General features: G+C 36.6%; 1 protein-coding gene across 4 annotated transcripts in view; it reads right to left on the bottom strand.

The window, feature by feature from the left end:
- LOC145981607 (RNA-binding protein 1-like) overlaps positions 1-5,775 on the bottom strand; it is a 39,000-nt gene extending 33,225 nt beyond the window's left edge. For all 4 annotated transcript variants that reach the window (XR_014440976.1, XR_014440975.1, XM_083114974.1 and 1 more), the window contains exons 1-2: positions 5,650-5,775; positions 564-790 (exon numbers count right to left, since the gene is read on the bottom strand). Coding sequence is in view for 2 of the 4 variants with exons in the window: in XM_083114974.1 (XP_082971100.1) it covers positions 564-769 (206 nt within the window). In the remaining 2 variants the exon portion in view is untranslated. The remainder of the gene's footprint in view (positions 1-563; positions 791-5,649) is intronic.
- Between the last annotated feature and the right edge of the window lie 14,308 nt (positions 5,776-20,083).

Genomic DNA, 20,083 nt, shown 5'->3' with positions numbered 1-20,083 from the left:
ATATTTGTGAAAAGCGAAAAACGCAAAGAAATGAGAATGAAGCTTCTTTACTTCTTGTGCAACAATGAGAGAGAACATTTTTTCTCAATAATGTTTGCATGGCTATCAATTGTCGGCGGGATAAAAAAAAGTGGGGGTATTTTTGTTCTGTATGTTCTGTACTAAGAAAAGACGGCACCTTTCTTCCTCCGTAACTTCCATATCCTGCCATCGACAATATGAACTATCCGTTGTGCTAAAGCTACGAAATATGAAATAACCAATAATGTGCGAGAGAATTACGAAATTATACAAGAATTATGTCTTATTACAACAAAATTGAAGAAATATGTTGTAAAAATGTGAAATTGGTGAAATATGTCAAAATATGCTTTGTCAAGTTTGTCTATTTCGGCTGATTTTCATCAGATATGTAAAGATCTCACCCCAATATTAGATCCGAAGCCAAAAGAAAAATATGTTATTACAAAGTCCCGGGCCCTAATCATTACTATAAGGTGAGAATAAATTGTGTATATAAAGCAGCTTTCCAATGCAAATTCACAGCCAAAAATGACACTCACATTCCATCTAATCCTCGAACAGCATCTTCTGCATCACGGGGATCCTCAAATTCCACGAATGCAAACCCTGGAGGATTTCTAGCTACCCACACGTTGCGGAGTGGCCCATATTTTGAAAATGCAGATTCAATCTCATACTTGGAAGCATTGTTTCCCAAGTTGCCAATGTACACCTTGCACGCTGGATCCCAGTCACGGTGAGACATGGTGTATCTTCAGATCAACCTCTGAAACAAGAAAAAAAAAAGCATATTAATTTTCTCACACATATATAGGGTCATTGGTTGCATGACCATTTTAGAAAATTCATTCTTAGTACATACGTTTGTGCATGTTTCTACATAGCAAAACCAATGTTCAAAAAAAAATATTGTCTTTAGTTCTCCTGGAGCAGCCATTGAAGTATACTTTCTATATTCGGAGCGATTGTACAATACCGTACACCTCTCAGATTTCTTTCATATTTGGCATAATCATTAATTGAGGCCTCAATCACGAATATGTAGTTAAAATGTGTGGGTCGTGTTATGAAAATGGGAAATAAGTAGAAAGAATGTTTTATTTGTGAAATACATGTGAATTGCTTTACGAACAGAATTTTAACTATGCTCGCCTAACCTAACCTGGAATGGTGCGTGGGGGATATCAGGGAATTGTTTGATGGCCAAGTGTGAGCACGTACATTAACGAAATCTTAGTTTTGTAGCACTATAACGGCAAACAATTTTCACTCACGGAAGATGCCATTTTCATAACATCCATGCCTGTATACGGAGAATGATCGCAGTAATTAAAAAGCTTATTTTACAACTTCTACATGTCAATTAACAATTTCTACACGTCACCCCCCACATGTTAACCTCAGACACTTCATCGGGACTACATATTTCGTGAGTATAAGAAGTTAAGAAATAGGATACAAATTACGGAAGCGTCCGGTATTGTAAAATCTTACCCTATATTGAAGTATGTTTTGCTAAAAATTGCACCCGATTTTTACTCATGAAGGAGTTTCGTCAAAGTCTTGAATTTTTTTTCATGTGTAGACCTACCTGCAGGGTGTCTGCAAATAAATTATAAGTGTTTAGAAATGCAAACCTTTCTTACAGCATGGACTCAAATATGAATTTTCACAGCTCTCGGGGTTAAATATCTCAGTTGGGTCCTCTTGAAAAATTCTGAAATTTAGCATGAAGGAAGCCCTGCATGAACCTAACTCACAGTAAAGATCTCTACAGTCAACTCCTTTTTGTCAATATGAGGTAACGTATGTGACCTAATTTCTGACATTGCAAAGTAAGGTTAAGCTACATCCCATACTTAGAATAATGAAGTATTTCCTTTTTTTTTGGTTAAAAAAAGCCTCATAAGATTTTAATACATGACTTACCAGAAATTGTAATTACAAGGTATGACAATTGAAAATCTGCAAAATCTCATTGCAAAAGGTTTGATTTATTACGTAAATCGAACCATGTAAAATATGCAGGAGCGAATTTACAATACCGGACCCCCCCCCCCCCAATTTTTGTAATATTTCGCATACTCACTAATTCAGGCCTCCTAATCACGAATTTGAAGTTAAAATTTGAGGGTCACGTGTAGAAATTGCAAAATAAGCTAAATTGAGTGGTCTGCGATCGGAACAGAAATCCTGGATTTCTCCACGAAAATAATGGTTATTGCAATATTTTACGTTTTAGAACGAAATTTCAATATTTCTGATATTACTACGACCCCAAATTTTAACTATGCTTCCTAACCTAACATTACCGTGAATGGTTTTAAGACCCCCAAATTTTAACTGTTTGCCTAACCTAACCTAGAATGGTTCATGGGGCTATCCGTGAATAGTTTGTGGGCCAATTGCGATCACGGACCGATAAAAAATGGAAGGTTATCAATGAGATCACGGGTAGAGAATCAAAAACTACAATTAATCATTTACTAGTCGACTATATCCTCCTAATGAGCCCATCCAACATAATTCATTATTTAAATATTCATTTTTCTAATATCTGCAAATCATCGGTGCACGTTAATCCTCGCAATTCAAACATAAATATTGTTTATTTATACACACCCCCTATACGCCTTCATGGCGTGGTGCTAAGCACAGGGGAGCACTTTACCTTTTTTTTTTTTTATATTGTAAGAAAAGACCCCAATTCAGCTGTTGCCTAACAAATTGAAGAGTTTAAAATCTGTTACGGCTGATGAAGTTTTGGCAATTCTTAATAAATTAAACGTAAAAAAGGCACGAGGTTCGGATGGCATTCCCAACAGCGTTCTGGTGGTGCTGGTCCCACTTATAGTGGAGCCCCTCGTGGACATCATAAACACGTCCTTCAAACGTGGTCAATTTCCAACGAGTTGGAAGCACTCTATAACTCCAATTCACAAATCTGGATCTCCTACCCTAGCATGTAACTACAGGCCGATTTTCTTAACCCCAACATTAAGCTGAGTTATGGAAAAAGTAATAGAGAAGCAACTGACAACTTTCCTGGAAGCTAACAATCTGATGTCTGATCGACAGTATGGATTTAGGAAGGAGCTATCCTCGGAATCATTATTACTTAGTCTAATTCTATCCTCGGAATCATTATTACTTAGTCTAATTAATGTATGGCGAGAGGCACTGGACAAAAAAAGCAGTTCCCTAGTCATATGCAAAACCTTCGATATCGTTGATCACAAGTTGCTAATAGAAAAATTAAACAACAGATTTAGTTTCATAGCACAACAATTCTCTGGATGAAAAGTTTTCTTGCGAATAGAAAAATCTCAACAAAAGCGGGATGATCACTTTCCACCGAACAGTCAGTGTCCTCAGACATTCCACAAGGTTTTATACTTGGCCCAAAATTATTCAACCTATTTATTGACGATATCACACTAATAAAATTCAGATTTGTCGCATACTCTGTACGCTGATGACTGCCTTCTCGTCCATGTTGGAGAAACGTACCAGGATGTAAAGGAGAAAATGGAAAACTCATTCCCCAAAGTACTAAATTGGTACAACATCAACACCCTGAAGCTTAACATTGCAAAGACTAAGGCCATGGTGCCTCACACTGGTAAGGGAATCCCAGCTAACACAATAGATATTACCCTTAATGATGCCAGAGTACCTTTGATCAATCATTTAAAGTATCTAGGAATCATTATAGACCCCCCGGCTAAATTTTAACCTCCAAATAAATAACTATATTCGTAAAATCTATCAGCATGTTTACATATTTTGAAAAATTCTTAAATATCTCAATAGAAATCTGAGTAGACATTTCCATCTTTCATTTATCCGTCCCGTATTAGAGTATGGTGTTAGTCTTATTTATGGTGGTAACTTAACTCATCTGAAGAAACTTGAAACAATCCAAAACAATTGCTTAAGAACTATTCACATGCACCCCCAAGAATATAATTCTCAACAATTGCGCAAGATTTACAACATACCCACAGTCACTTCGAGCATACATTACATCTACCTGAATAAGGTATTCCATAGTATACATAACAAATCATCTCCATTGCATCATAGGATTAAGCTCCGCTCTGAGTTCAGTACCTGAAACACCAGATCGTCCTTACAGAGAGACCTAGTAATCCCCAAACCTAACAAAACCAGATTTGGCCAGAAGTACTTCTTGTACCTAGCAGCAGTAACCTGGAATTCACTCCCGACGAAGATCAAACTCAGGACCAGCAAAGCGCAGTTCTGTCGTCTTCTATGTTCACATGCCTATAAATTCTAACTCCAGTAATATTATTTTCAGTGCCCCCCCCCCCCCACACCACCACCATTCCCACCAAACACATATGTTTTAAAATTTTCATCCATGTGATTTGAACATTAATTTCATACACACTTATAGCCAAACCCACACACACTTACATTTTTCTTTCTTCTAAATGTGTATAACTCTCAAACTCTCTTTATTTCATTGCTACTATATAACACTTTATACTGTATACTCATGTATGTTCATCAAATTTTCCTTAGATGTAGCTTTTGTATATTTTTTACCACATAGGGCATCAAGTCATTATTTGTATTAATATTGTTCTAAATGAAATGTTGTATGGCTTAATTGTAACCCTATTGAGATAATAAATAATAATAATACTTTCGTAGCATTATAATGGCAAAATTTCCTCACTCAATTTCGCTTATTTTGCAATTTCTACACGTGACCCCCAAAATTTTAACTTCAAAATCGTGATTAAGAGGCTTCAATTAAAGAGTATGCGAAATATTACAAAAATCGGGGAGGGGTCCAGTATTGTAAATTCTTACCAATATGCATTCATAGCATGATGAAATCAGAGAATAAAACAAAAAGAACTTGGGTCCTCATATCTTGAGCTAGTAATATGAAAAGTTGACACTATTTTATGGAAAAAGGCATAACTTCACCTTAAAGAATGTTCCGCAATGCAGAAAAGGTAAGAACCAGCGGTAAAATTAAGGAAATAAATGAGTTAATGGTGTCCGGGCGTTATCGCATATTTACCAAAATATTTAATCAAGGGTTCTGTAGTGATTATCCCGCTCCAGAATTAACTAAAAATCATATTTCGACAACTGAAAATCGCAAATTAGCTGTTCACGAATTCGGCTTAAAATGACTGCTCTTTTTAATAATAAAATATCATAAACCACCTTGCGGAATTAAATGTTGCACTGGCGTATGTATTGAGTTTTTTTTACCAGTTTTTTTTTTCCAATTGATCCATACAAATCGTATCACAATTTGTTAGCATAGTTCTTCGAGCCGAGTACTCGCACCTCACTCTGTCTACAAGTAAGGCCAACCTTATGTTCTTGGCTATTTATCAATGCCTCCTTGGAAACTTCTAACTTTGAAGAGTTTGCATGCTTTTTTTAGACCACATTTACAATTACCTTGAACACAATATTTACGATCGGCATAAGCAATTTAGTAAAAACACAATTATACGCCATGACAGTACATGAAAATGTTGGGATGGTAAGAAAAATTCATGTTTGCACTTTCCATTCTTGAGAGAAAACATACACATTACTTTTCAGAATATGAAAAAGCTGTGTAATGTATACCTAATAAATGATGAATTGTTTTTCCACGCGTTCAAGCCACCGATAAAAGTAGTTACATCCAGAAAATCAGCTTCTCATTCAATCAACTTAAACAATCATCGTTCACCACAGACCATATATAATACCATAATAACAATTTCAAGTGTTGCCAATACCAGAAAAGTAAATAACCCCGAGAACCCGAGAAGTGGAACCAAATGTAAATACTATTTTTTTCTTTTAAATCTTATCTTGGCATTATTCCACCCATGGACTTACACAAGATTTTTTCCAGAGAGGAGCAAGCAAGGTAATTTTCTCCAGGGGGGGCAAACGGGGCACATTTCCTCCCATTATAATATAGTCCCCTCGGAAAAAAACAACAACATTTATTTAGTTTGAAGTTATCATGTTCCTGCAACGCCCTTGCAATAATTAGTATATATAACCATAGAATAGTAAGGTTATAGAAGAGAAAGCTATATCATAGATATTACTCTGATTGAAATGAATGAAATTATATAATTAAATATGTGATTTTTAGTTGACATTCATTCTCCAGTGGGGGCCATCCCCTTCATCTATCCATGATTCGACCATTTCCAGTAGTATCATTGGAATAACGTTAATTTCTGATTCGAAGTGTGCAAACCAATTTTAAGATAAACTAAACACACAACTTACTGGTTATCTCGCCTCCTGCACCTTCCCACCGTATGAATTTATATTTTGCTTAATTTTATCTAGCTTTTCTACCTCTCCAGTCTAATAGCATAGAATAGCTAATAGTGACCATTCTACAACAAATCTACGTTTCTGTCAGTGGAATTACACTCGAATACAAACAATTTTGCTTCCATCACCAAAAATTAGTAACCCCTTTGTCAGGCAGGCAAGGACCAAGTGGCAGTGAGTGACAACACCAGGAAAGCACCAGGGGTGGCAAAAAGATTGATTGTAATAATAAACAGAATGGTGTCAGCTGTCAGCACTTTAGGCTATTTCCATTATGTGCAGGGCCATGGGGGTGGAGCTTTTAAATATCTTGTAACTTTCTGCTTGTAAGCCAATCCTTTGCCATATGCTTATCGACCCATCAGGAGCAGTGTCCGATCTCAAGCAGAATGCAGACAGGTCTGTTGCAAAGTAAATTAATGTCAACTACATCTCCATTTAGGGGGTGGCTGGGGGCTATAGATCCAAACTTCTATCTGCTAAAGTATCTTTTTTCAAAGAGAAAAAGTGCTTTGAAATGGCCTGCAATATGAAAATAATGAGATATTTGAAATGATGTAAAATATAATAACCATCCGACATAAAACTTGACCTAAAAGTTGCCCAAAGATCATTAAGACAAGGTGCTTGCCTTGAGGTCCCCCTCCTCTACACACTGCCAAATTATAAATGCTATTGGCAGATTATGGGAATACTGCAAGCAAAAATATGTGTGTAAAACACAATAACCAGTGGCGGTGACGGGGTTCCAAAAGTGGGGGGCAAAGGGAGTATATTTCCCTTTGTAGATAAGGTTTAGCATAGTGCGTGGGCAAAAGTGGCGAAAATTGGGGAGGGCAATTGCCTCCTAATCGCCGCCACTGTCAATAAGTAATAATTACACAATACTAACAACCATGTTGGTTTTACCATAGGATTTAATGAAATTTTTTATTGTGAAAAGTGAATATACAATATCTATTTCGTGTTTCCAAACGGCAGCCATGTCTATACTTCTTAACCAAGTCCTGCATGGGAATAAATAAAATGAAAAATAATTACAATACATTGAAATTATAATATTTTGAAACCGACCAATAGCCATGAAATTACCTATACAGGATGAATAACAATAATTAAGATATACAGGGTGTTTCTGGGATGATGATACAAACTTTCAGGGATGATGGAGAAGGGCACATGTATCAATTTGAGATAAGGAACCCTGGAAACGACTTAGTCAAAAGTTATAAGCGAAAATCGGTGTATGAAGATGTAATACTTTTGTTACCTGCACAAGTTTCACAAGCTGTTCCGTGGCCAGCTCGGTCACCTGATCTGACGCCACTTGATTTCTTCTTGTGGGGTAATGTGAAAAGTCTTGTGTACGAGACACCTGTCGAGACTAAAGAGGATCTCCTGGTAAGAATTCTCGCTGCCTGTGATATTGTTCGAATGACCCCGGGGCTGTTCCAACGGCTACGCCAGAACTTTGTGTGACGATGTCATGCCTGCAGCAAAGCTGGGGAATGCCACTTTGAACAACTCTTGTGAATGTAGCAGCTTGTGAAACTTGTGCAGGTAATAAAAGTATTACATCTTCATACACCGATTTTTGCTTGTAACTTTTGACTAAGTCGTTCCTTACCTCAAATTCATACATGTGCCCTTCTCCATCATCCCTGAAAGTTTGTATCATCAGCCCGGAAACACCCTGTATTGGCATCACTTATAGGATAGTAGAAAAAATGCATTTGGTCAACTTAACTTGAATTTTAAATGCAGTATTGCATAGATAGGAATACTTCTGAAAGTAAGTAGTGTTCAAAATTTAGTGCAAGGCCCCTTGTCTGACGATTTACTAGGCAAAGTAGCACTGATTTGTCTTCAATTACAAATTTACGAGGCCCCTTTTCATAAATAATGCACACAATTTTGTTTATCATATTTATCGTATGTTAGACACTATCCTTACAATGCTTCAGTGTAGTCCTCCTCCTTTTCATTAACCATGTCCCAACATCTTGGAAGATTTGCTTTGACAGTTAGGGTACCACTGTTGTTCAGTCCGTGTACGACTCGGGTACTGCTGCAGAAAACACTTAAAGGGAGGGAACACTTTGGCCATACATGTGCTCTTTCAACTGAGGGAATAAGTCGAAGTCTGCTGGACTCATGTCTAGAGTCTGGACTGTATGGCAAGTGAGTCAATACTTCCTACTGATAATTGCTCAGAATATTGGCCACAAACTTCCCCAGGTGCAGGCATCCTGAAGCAAGACAGGCCCATTTTTTGTGGATTTTTGTGAATAATTTTTGGATCCAGGCACAATATGCTGCCGTCACTCTACTTCCATGTGAGACTATCTGTCATGATGATTACTTGGTGACAATTTGCTTCACCTTTGGTTGTGCTTGTTATATTTTTTTGTCTAGAGGATGATGGGTTTCTCCACTAGTTTTATTGAGACTTCAATTCTGGTTCAAATTCTATGGTCCACTGTTTGCTCACCACAAATTTCACTGTGAATTTCTGCCTTTTCATTTCTTACGTAAACTTTCAATTCTGATGTATGTTTTTGATCTTCAACCGCCACAGTACCCGAGGTGCCTGCTGACAAACATATGTGCTGCTTTCATAAGCCTTCAATTGCAACTGGCATAACTTTTACTCTCATTGCACTATTCACTCTGCAGTGCTGCCACCTTGTGCATTATTTATGAAATGACCCTCATGTATGATTCAGAAAAATCACTAACTAGATTGGCACTGTGAGTGAAGGGTCTAAGCCAGGGGTCTTCTACCCACAGCCTGTGGGCCAAAGGTGGTCAACAGAGCCCTTTGCCGTGACCCGTGCCCATTTGAAAACTCAAGTACTTCACATAAAAACAAGATTACGTAAATGGTAGATGGCAGCATCTTACAGTTCTCAATACTGTAGTGTAGCTTTGTGGCCCGTGAGTGTCATTAAAATTGTTAATGTGGCCCGCACTTTCTGACAAGTTGAAGACCCTTGGTCTAGGTCATGCAAGGGCTAGAACTAAAAAATAATCGCATAATTTTTGAAGTGTGGAAAGAGACACTTTAACTTCTCAATTTGAAGCAACTTTGGCCTATAAACTCGTAAAATAAACTATTAAGAAACATCTTTCTAAATATCTAGGGTAGATCCTTGGGCAAGTGAGCTAGTTGCCCCTCCTTATAGGCTAAAAGGTTTAACCTGGCACAGTTGGTGCCAAAACACAAAGATTTCCTTCCACTAGCCGACTTTCCCAGGCATCACGTGGATCTTTACATCCATTGGCAGAAGCCTTGGAGGCAGCATCTGCTTTGTCCTCTGCCAACCAGGGGTCTTCACTTCCTTCGCGTGCGGAATCTGAGGCCTTTTGTTGCCACATTGCCATTGACTGCTCGCAGCACAGTCTCTCGCCACGTTCGCTCATTTGCGCCGGAATCAGCAGCAACAACACAGTGCAGACGACAGTGAAGGTTATGGCACAAGTCATGCCAGGTTGAACCTTCTGGCCTATGGAGCAGCTTCAATTTTCTGTATTATTTTGTTATCCTAATGTTATTGTTCTACTGCTTTTGGTCAATCAGGCTGATAAAAATGAAATTCAGGAACACACACCCATGTCCAGACCAGAATTTGGTGTTTTAAGTCCACTTTATGCACACAAAGGCTAATTGGGACTGGACCTACAGTTTAAAGTAGAATCCGAACCACTATGTGCCTCCACCGGGTATCAAACCTGGGACCCCTTGATTACAAGGCAGGAAGGCCCTGGTAGCAAGATTTGAAACCGAAAAAAAAAGAACCTCAAAGGCAGTGAAAATTGATTAAATGGTACATAAAGAAACACATGTCAAGGCTAGAGAGCCAGAACCAGACTGTAACGACCGCCATGTTAGGCAGATTTCAGTCGTATATTGGAATTTATCTTATTTGTATACTTTCAAGTTAAGAACTTGGATTAAATTATTTATACTTAATTTTCATAATTCATGTATATATTTAAGTTTAATCTTATATTATTATTCACATATTTTTGCAACATTTATTCAGAATTTATAGGCTAATAATTATCCCAAATAATATATGCAACATTTTCATTGTTTTTCAAATTTTGTTGTTTAAGCACAAGTTAAATACATTTCTTCTTAATATTGATTTTTGTTCAACACTGTACAAGATTGAAGTAATTTGTCTTCCTCATAAACTAAATCTTTATTTAATCATTTTTTATGTGCAAGGGCAAATATGAATTATTTGATAAAATCAGTTTAGTTATTTCTATATAGTTTAATATTGTAATATTATAGCAAAGTATTTCTCCCTAGTTTTCAATAAAATATCATTTTCCTATTGGCTGTTTATGTTAGGAGTGGGGGAACCACGCTACGTGTTTTTGGCGATGTAAAAACTTCCACGTTGGCATTTTTAATTGTTGCCAACCTGAACTTTAGCTTACTATCGCTAATTAACATTGATGTTATATAAATTATCAGTTTTTCTTGCGTTATTTTAGGTTATGAGTTTGTATTATTGTGAGATAGAACAATCTGTTATGTTGCGCCTCGTGCTTGAGGTAGGCAGTTGAGGTCTTGCTATTAACTGTGAAGGCGGTGCGCCGACTCTCGTGTTAAATAAGTTGCTTATCACTGCCTACGAGCATGCATGACCCAACAAAATATAATTTTAACTTTTGCGAATCAGTATGTACGCGCACGATTCGTGATTAAAATTTTTGGACATTCTAATTATAAAGTATTTGAATTTTATTTACTGTCACGTGTCGCAATTCGGTGGTTTCCTTCCTGGAGGAATGTGGAACGTCTTAATCCCGATCCCTGGGTGAGAACTGGTGCTCCCAACTGACCAGCCGGAGCAATGAGCGGAGTGTTGCCAATTCGGATCTCCATACCCTGGAGTTACGAGTGGTGGCATGTTGCAAGACCCTTCAGTTGGGAGATAGAGTGTCGACTAGTCAATCCACACTGCCATTGAGGTGGCACAATATTCTTACAAGACAGAAACGGACGTGTAGAAACTATTTACTCAATATATTTATCTTAGTCCGGTGTTTATTTTAATGCAAAACTTTGTGTTCTCCCTCCCTCTCTTTCACTGCAACCTAATTGCTCAAAGTTCAGTCCATGAAGAAGTTTTCGTCACAAACCGAACCTACGACCAAAATCCTTCATGTCCCCTCCCATTCATCCATGTTCTTAACACATTCGGGTCTGGCCTCATAATACAGCATTGTTACCTCTGGTCTGCGGTTTTTGGTTGTTTTTCAAAAAATCATAGAGAAAATATTTTTAATTTGTTTTTATTTACCACATATTTCTTAAATCTACAAAACTTCCTCTTTTCAATGAACAAAAATTTGTTAAATTTTATTTTCATTTTCAGACGTTTTTTAATATTTTTTTCAGCAATGTTTTGTGAGGAAGAAAAAAGTACAACATTGTAACAAATGTTAATATAGAGATATTTTAAGTTCGTAATCTGGAAATTTCAATAATTAACTACATAAACTATCAATACATCTTTTGAATCTTGCATAAGAATACTTCTTATGTGCACATAACAAAAAATAATTACAAATTACAAGTAATTATCTTTTGTATGAAAAAGTGGCTGCAGGACAGGACCAGACGATGTATCAGTTGGTTCTGCATCATCTGTAAAAATTAAACAAATAAATAAATAAACTAAATAAATTTTCATTTTACATACACTATACAAAATAATAAATGGAAAAACTAAAAATACATCAGTGCATGTAGGAGAATCAAGAAAGAGGCAAGATGAATAGACCCAAAAAAATTACCTCTTCTCACTTCATTCATAAAATACTAGTTTGCAACACTGTTTATATTGTCGACAATAATTATTACGAATATAACCTACCTTCCAAATCTTCAAATTCATCTGCATCATCAAATTCGTCGCTAACTTCAAATTCTGAGGCTGAATCCTCTATGAAGTCTGGATCTAACGACGCCATTCTAAACAATGCACAGTACATCAACCCGAACACAAACAGTCACAGGTGCGAGATAAAAATAGCACATGAGCCACCTAGCGGTCGGAATTTCAACAGAGGAGCTTGAATAAACACGCACATGAGACGGAAGTACGAGCATAGCCCGTCGTTCAATCGGCAAAGCGATTGCATACCGCAGGATGGGCTATGCCCGTCGTTCGTCCACATTGACTTTAAGTGCACTGCGGGTTATGCCCGTCGTGAGACCCCAATGTGTTAAAGGTTCACATAACCACTTCTTGTAGATACAAATTAATATAATACAAAATAATTCTTGAAACTTTCCTGGCGGCGAATACTGATGAGGTTTTCTCGGGCAATCAGCCAGGTGATTTCCGGAAAGGCTTCAGAGCTTTTGAGGGCTAACGTCACTCTCATCTTCAGGGAATGAATATAATAGTTATTTTTAATGGTGGAACTAATAAAAAAAGCATGTGGAAAGTAAATTGGTTAAGTTTCCAGAGCCACCTTCAATTTTTAACACAAGGTGCAAGATTTTAACTTGGCCAGACCAGTTGAAGGAGCAAGGGAAGGCCAGTGCCATCAGGAGGAGGATGGCAGGGAAGAAAGAAGGGTAGGTCACAGGATGGAGGGGAGGGGAACAAACAGTCAGTTATGACACGTGGGAAGGTACAGGAAGGTGGAAAGACCAGTTTTCCTATGAGGAAACAAGGGCACAAATTGGACATTTCTTAGAAGTGTATAGCGAATAGCCGTGTGGGGATGTTTATGATGGTGTAAGGTTGAAAAAGTTCTGGGAAACAAGGACGAAATGTTGGAGGAAAAATAAAAACCACTAAAAATAACTGTATTATATTATTTTCTATTCCCCTTCATCCATTCAACTCTGCCCTCCCCTCCATACAGGAGTCACAGGTCTACTCAGATTCTTTTGCATGTGGTTCCACTATAGATCAGTATTGCCATATGAAGGGAAATTTCCCTTTTTGCAGGGAAAATTTGACCGAATTTTAAGCTCAAAAGGGAAGAGGTAAATTGGATAAAACTGTTTTAAAGATTAGGGAATTTGAAGACACCGGGCTCAACATTAATGCATAATCATAATCTTTATTCATCCGTTGACCCATTTTTTCGTTAGGTCTCGGATTCGTATTTACATTTTTTCCGGTCACTTCTTATTTCTTCTCCTTTGAATATAAGCCTATTATGACTATTTGCATTTCTAGTTTGTGTTATTTTATGTCGCTCTTCTACTTAATAGCAACGATAAGGATGAATAATGAACTTAAGAAATGGATGATGTAACAAATTTAAAGTTTTCATACACACAAGCAGAGGTTAATGGGAAAAATACTACAACTATTACTGCTACTAATTATTATCCTAACTTTTATTATTGTTATTATTATTATTACACGATTTCTTTAGATGAAGGGAAAAATTGGGTGAGAAAGGGAAATTTGGCCCTAAGATTGTGGCAACACTGATAGAGATAGCATGTACATTGTCTCTACTGATAAGACTGAAAATGCAATTTCTGATATGCTTATGTACATGTTTTACTCTCCTATATGCAGCTTTAAAATCTTGGGTTACAATTTTGCCAAGGTCTAATCAGATATTATATCCCTGGTTATTCAGCTTACCAGAAATCAATGTCCAACAACCACACACAAATCAAAACAACTAGACCATGTCAAATTAAATTTATTACATAGCTTGTTTATACTACACGGCTTTCTTTTCAGTGTATTACTCCAATTGTAACAATGCTGACATAAAATATATACAATAAAACCTCTGTATAAAGAAATGAATGCTGAACTTTTATTAATTTTTGTGTTTCTTCTTTTTTTCCATTATGTATATATACAATAATCTACAGTACATCAAAATTTTGCAGTCTGTACAAGAAGTTCTCACTATTATCGTCAACGTGCCTACTATGTGTATATACAGGAATGTACAATGCACAATATCTAAAACAATGGCAGTATCAACACATCTAGAAATGACAATATTTCACAGATAAATGTTCATTGGTCACTTTTGAGACACCGCTGCAAGTCATGGGATAGCATAGATTCATAATACCATGAAAACTACATATTCACCCGTTTCCTTTGTGTTATCTTTATGGAAGATAACATACGCACACAAAAAAAACTTGCATACAAGTTGCAAGTTCACTCATGTTTTTTAAGAACTTCAACACTGAGACGCACACACACACACACACACACACATCACTCAGTTTACCAAAGTGTTAAACAGACACCACTAAAAATAAATGAAAGTATAGGTTTGATATTTTTGTGCAAGGTGACAGCTAAACTTCAATCATTAACGATGTACCAGCTCAAATATGGTCAACAGTAAATGTTACAGTTTTACAAGTTCAATCTGTCAAAAGCTCGATCTTTGCTTTCTGTGCCACTGCCATTTCCAAATGATGTTAACTTTTCAATAAAAATGCTTCATACTCTTCTTGATTAAAATTTAAACTGGATTCAACAGATATATATATGTATATAGAAAGCATTCTTTAATTACAACTTGTATTGCACAAACACTGATATATTCTTACAATCTTCAATATTCTCAACATGCTCAGGAAACTTTTACGCAAAATTTGACAATGTTGTTTGTCACTCTAGTTTTCATTTTATGTACAAAAACATACATTCCTTCTTTATTTCAGAGAATCTGGATCTATATACTTCAATACACTGCACTATAAAGCTGCAAACTTCAATAGCTAATAATCAACTCAGGAACACAATGCAACTTGTATCGTAAAACTATTTTACATAATTACACACTTCAAATCATTCTTAAGCCGCCATATCAATGCAAGATAAAAAATTTAACCCCTCCACTAAAAAAAAACTTTAAAATACTGCATTCATTTAACCTTGGAAAAAATGGCATGTAAACAAAATGCCAGAAAATTATGTCCTTTTAAGGATGGCAACATTCCTAATATTCAACAACTTGGACACTGAACATTGATTTTGCATTTTTCAGGGGACCAAGATGAAAAACTTAAAATGGGAGAAAACCATCTTGGGACCTTGAAGATTGAATGTGTAATGGAGGAAAATATAAAATCCAAGGTTCCACTGTATTTAGCTTTCCAAGCAAATTTTAGTTGCTATACATATTTCGTTGCTTATTTTATTATCAACATAGCTACAATATAAATTATGGCACAATAATCAACTTATAGGTTCACTAACACCTTCACTCTCTGTTTGATGACACAATGTATTACCAACTTCTTTTTCAATTCATTTTTATGAACAGAGTATATCCATTACCTCAAGCAACTTTGTAGTTGAGGGGTTCAAGTATCAATACTCTCTAGAGGCACGCAGTAGTTCAGATCCAGTCACGGTTAGCTTATCTGTGCATAAAGCTGAAGTAAATCTCAAGCAACTTTGTGTGTAATTTCTGACCTACAAAAAATGTAGGTTTGAAGGTAAAAATCACCACCTGAAATTCAACATTTGGTGCTCAATATTTGCATAAATTTATGCCTTTATGGAGTTGCTTTTGCCATCTAAAAACTAATGAAATAAATTTAATTCTGATATACTCAGAATGCCACCAATTTCCTCTTACAGCATAATATTCAGAAAACTGAAAAGTCTTAGATCGTGAGGCACACAATGTGTATGCTTTTCTGATATTTTGTACAGAGAGTGTGTGAAAAATACAGTGCTTTTCACAGTTGAGTTGCCCGTGGAGCAGCAAATAGCATGCCGAGCAGTGAGAGTGCATCTTCCGGCATTTAGACCCATAGCTGTACACTGACCTTCTCACTGGACACGTCAGTGTTTCAGTATTCAGATAGCTGGTGTCCAGTTTGCACATGTTTGTAAAGTATTAAATTGTTAACAAGTGTTTTAGATTGTTTTGTTTGTTTTTTTACTGGTGGTTTCTTGCAGTTTAATAATGCCACGATGTACGTACAATTTAAAATAACGAATTTTTATGTACGACTCTTATGTCATTACGAAATCCCTCCGGTGCCTCGCACAAGAAAGACATTTTCATGCTGTCTGTGTGGTGAGCTACCAAGCTTTTAAACCTGAAGCCATACGTTAGAAGAAAAGAAAGTATCAGGAGAGAAACAAACAATTTCGGAAGAACAGACAGGTGTTACTGAAATTTCCTAGAGAGATGCAGTAGGACAACATTCTCAACACCTCTTGTAACACGGTACATGCTCATTGTAATTGTAACTGTCAAGCTAATTGTACGAGCTTGTTTCATTACATAGCTATCAATTCCAGTTACGTGGACGTTCCATCCAGTTTGCCAGCAGATGCGCACTCTTACTGCCCAGTGCACTAGTCACCACTCCACAGACAACTCGACCGTGAAAGGCACTGTACGATGAAAATGGTATATACCAGACTAAGAATATGAACAAATACTATGCCAGTCTCGCTATGTAATGCAAAACAGAACTTGCAATAGTGTGTTTTCTCTATAGAGCGACCACAAGGAAAAGAACTTCAACGAAAAGTCTCCGTGCACCTTTCCCCTTCCTCTGTTCAGCTCGGGCCATAAGGAAGCATGCTCAGAAGCAGATGTAATTTTTCAGATTTTGTAATTTCATAGTGGCCTGTCGAAAAGGAGAGAAAATTTCGAAAAGAGCTTTGCTGGCATCACCCAAAGATCCAGTCAAGCCTTAATAAAGTTATGCTACTTGTATCGTATATGGCTTATGTTCTCGCTCTCCTTCAGTATTTTGGTCATCAACATTAATGTTTCATCAATCAAGACAAGAACAAAAATAAACAACACAAAAAATTAAGTATAAATGGGGTATAGTCCTGACATACTTGCTATTAGGTGAGGTTCTTTATACTGGTAGCAACAAGTGCAGCCATCTTGATTTTCTAACCAACAAAATGGCCCCTTGAATTAGAAGATATTTGCTATCCACCACCAGCATTTGATAACACACATTTCTCACAAAACAATTTCCTTTTTGAGACTATAACCCAAATTCCTTTCTATAAAAGAAGCCTTCTGAGGTAGTAAAATTTGATCAAGCTAATGTCAAGTTTCACTGAAATAGTTTATGGCACACAAGACTATGTACTAGGAATGGGACCAATTAATCGGTACTCTATCGGTAGGCATATCGATGTATCGGCAAAATTACCGATTATTTTACCGATCCAATACATCGATAAATATTTTATAATTTAGTCCAAATTCTGCCATTTTGTTGTAATTTTTATGGACAATCTCCATGTTCTTCTTTCTAAAAAGTAAGTGTCTAAATATTTAGCTTCTCTTGCACTGCAGTCACCTCAAAACACACACTTATTAAGGAGATCAATGAACATTTCAGGTTCTTCAAGGACCATTTCAAATTTTATATCGGATCGGTAGAATATCGGTTATCGGTATAGGTAAATTTTATATCGGTACTTTATCGGAATCGGCCAAAATTTCATTTCGGCCCATCCCTACTATGTACTAAAACTTACTAACAAGTTATCTGAAAATTGTGATTAACAAGGAATGGACTAGGTCAGGGGGTTCCCAAACGTTTCGTTTCACGGCACCCTGAGTGTTTCAAGATTCTTCCGCAGTGGACGAGTCAGACTGTAGGCCTACCTAACACTTGCAATGCTCAGTAATTGTGGTTACGTTGCTTGCCTTAAGAAATAAACACATATTTCAAATTCAGAAACATTTTGTATGTAAAAAGGACTAAATAAGCAGATATTTTGAATAAGTGTCATTTTAGTAAAAACATTGGTACATTTTCTGGCACCCCTGGAAGCCAGCCAGTGCCCAAGAGTGCCACAGTGCACACTTTGGGAACCACTGCTTTAGGTCTTGCCAATTCTACCTCCTACAGATAGAATGGACTTAGAAATTCAGTTTTTATCTTTAATGTTGAAAGCCAAGGAGGGTCACATGAACCGCTGAACCAATCGGCTTTGTCCAGTTGCCGTGGTGAGGTGGTGCCAAATTTTTCAATTTGAGCCGTTTTCGAAACACGTGGGGTGGCACTCTCAACAAGGCCAATCACGGCCAAGTCTAATGGCAAGCGAATGGGTCTCGGATTCCCTGCCTCTCCCTGAAATGCGAGCGAAGGAAGCTTGTTGACAGGAAGATGTGTCGTGGACAAAAATCAGGCGTGTGGCAACCGGTAGCAACACCGCTTTTGCCCCCTTGAACTGGAGGCGGAAAGTCTGGGTTTCCTAAAGTCCATTCTTTGGCCGGGCGGACTTCAATCGTAGAGCATGTGCATGTGATGATAAAAGTTCACAGTCAACTTCTGGTTGAACAATGATTTTCACATAACTTTTTAGTACCTTGTAATTACGGCTGAACCATAGGTATCGCCTGGAATATTTGTAAGAACAGTCAGGCCATTGACAAGAGTTGAACAATATAAATAATAATTATTACATATTAATAAATATTATAAACTAATGAAGGTAAAGGTAAAATTCCCTGTGCATACAGAACTGTGCCGAAATGTGGGGGTAGGACCCTACACATACTCGTTCTCGGCCACTTTGGAGGTGATGTGATCAGCAGCACACTCCGGCCACCTTTAAGCAGCATTTACAGCATGCCAAAATATTCAGATTTTTTCCCTTTTTCTTGCAAAATGTAGGATGTGACCTTTGAAGTTTTTTCATTTTCTTTTTTCTTTTTAATATTGTGCCGGTATTTAAAAATCATTTATTACTAGGTAAACTACCTTTGATACAAGATTAGGATGCACGGAATACTTATGAATATATGTTAAAATTGAATTGTACAAATAAACGCACATTATTTCATCAAGACTGTTTAGTGAACATTTTTACTATCTGAAAAAAAAAGTTAACACATTAATTGTTATTGATTTGTACATTATAGTCAAAATATTACACTTAAGAAAATTTACTACAGTGTTGTGAAGTACGGATGTAATTTCATCTTTTATGACCAAAGATTTTGCACCGCTATCATTGGCTTCGTTTTCTGACGAATGTGATGATTAGACGATGTGAGGTTACAAGCCAAGTTTTGGACTGGAAAAAAAACAGGGTGCGACAATTATGTGGTGCTGATGATTATGCAGTACAATAGGGTTCTGAGCTACAAGACCAATGCATCACCCTGTATTTAGAACTAAGATATATGAATTAACATCAGCAGTATCATATGTAAAACAATGCTACAAATATTCCTAAATAAAATAAATTATAATAAACATACCTAAAGAAAAAAGTAGAAATTTTACACCACACACTGTTGACACCAAGACTGGAACTTGAGTGTCTCATGGGGCCACAAATGGAATCAAAATATCCTGGATATGCATAATATTCATCATTTTGTCGAGCATTGTGAGAAGAAATGACTTTTGCAATTAAATAATTAATTATCTTATGTGAATTTAGAAATATTAGTAACGGGACAGTTTAATCTGTAAACTTATCAGTATTGGCCAATATAGGCACATCGATGTATCAGTATAATTACCGATAATTGTACCAATCCGATATATCTATTAACATCTCATAATTTGGTCATTTTGTTATAATTTTTATGGATATAAACATACTTCTTCATTGTCATATCTTTAAATAAAGTAAATGTCTATGTGTGCAGCTTCTTTTGCATTGCAGTCATAACGAAATATACATTTAGTAAGGATACAAATTAACCTTTCAAATTCTTCAGGAACCATTTAGAA

The sequence above is a fragment of the Lepisma saccharinum genome, chromosome 29, assembly GCF_977018435.1.
Source record: "Lepisma saccharinum chromosome 29, izLepSacc3.1, whole genome shotgun sequence".
Classification (NCBI taxonomy): Eukaryota; Metazoa; Arthropoda; class Insecta; order Zygentoma; family Lepismatidae; genus Lepisma; species Lepisma saccharinum.
This window is presented reverse-complemented; position numbering and strand designations above follow the sequence as displayed.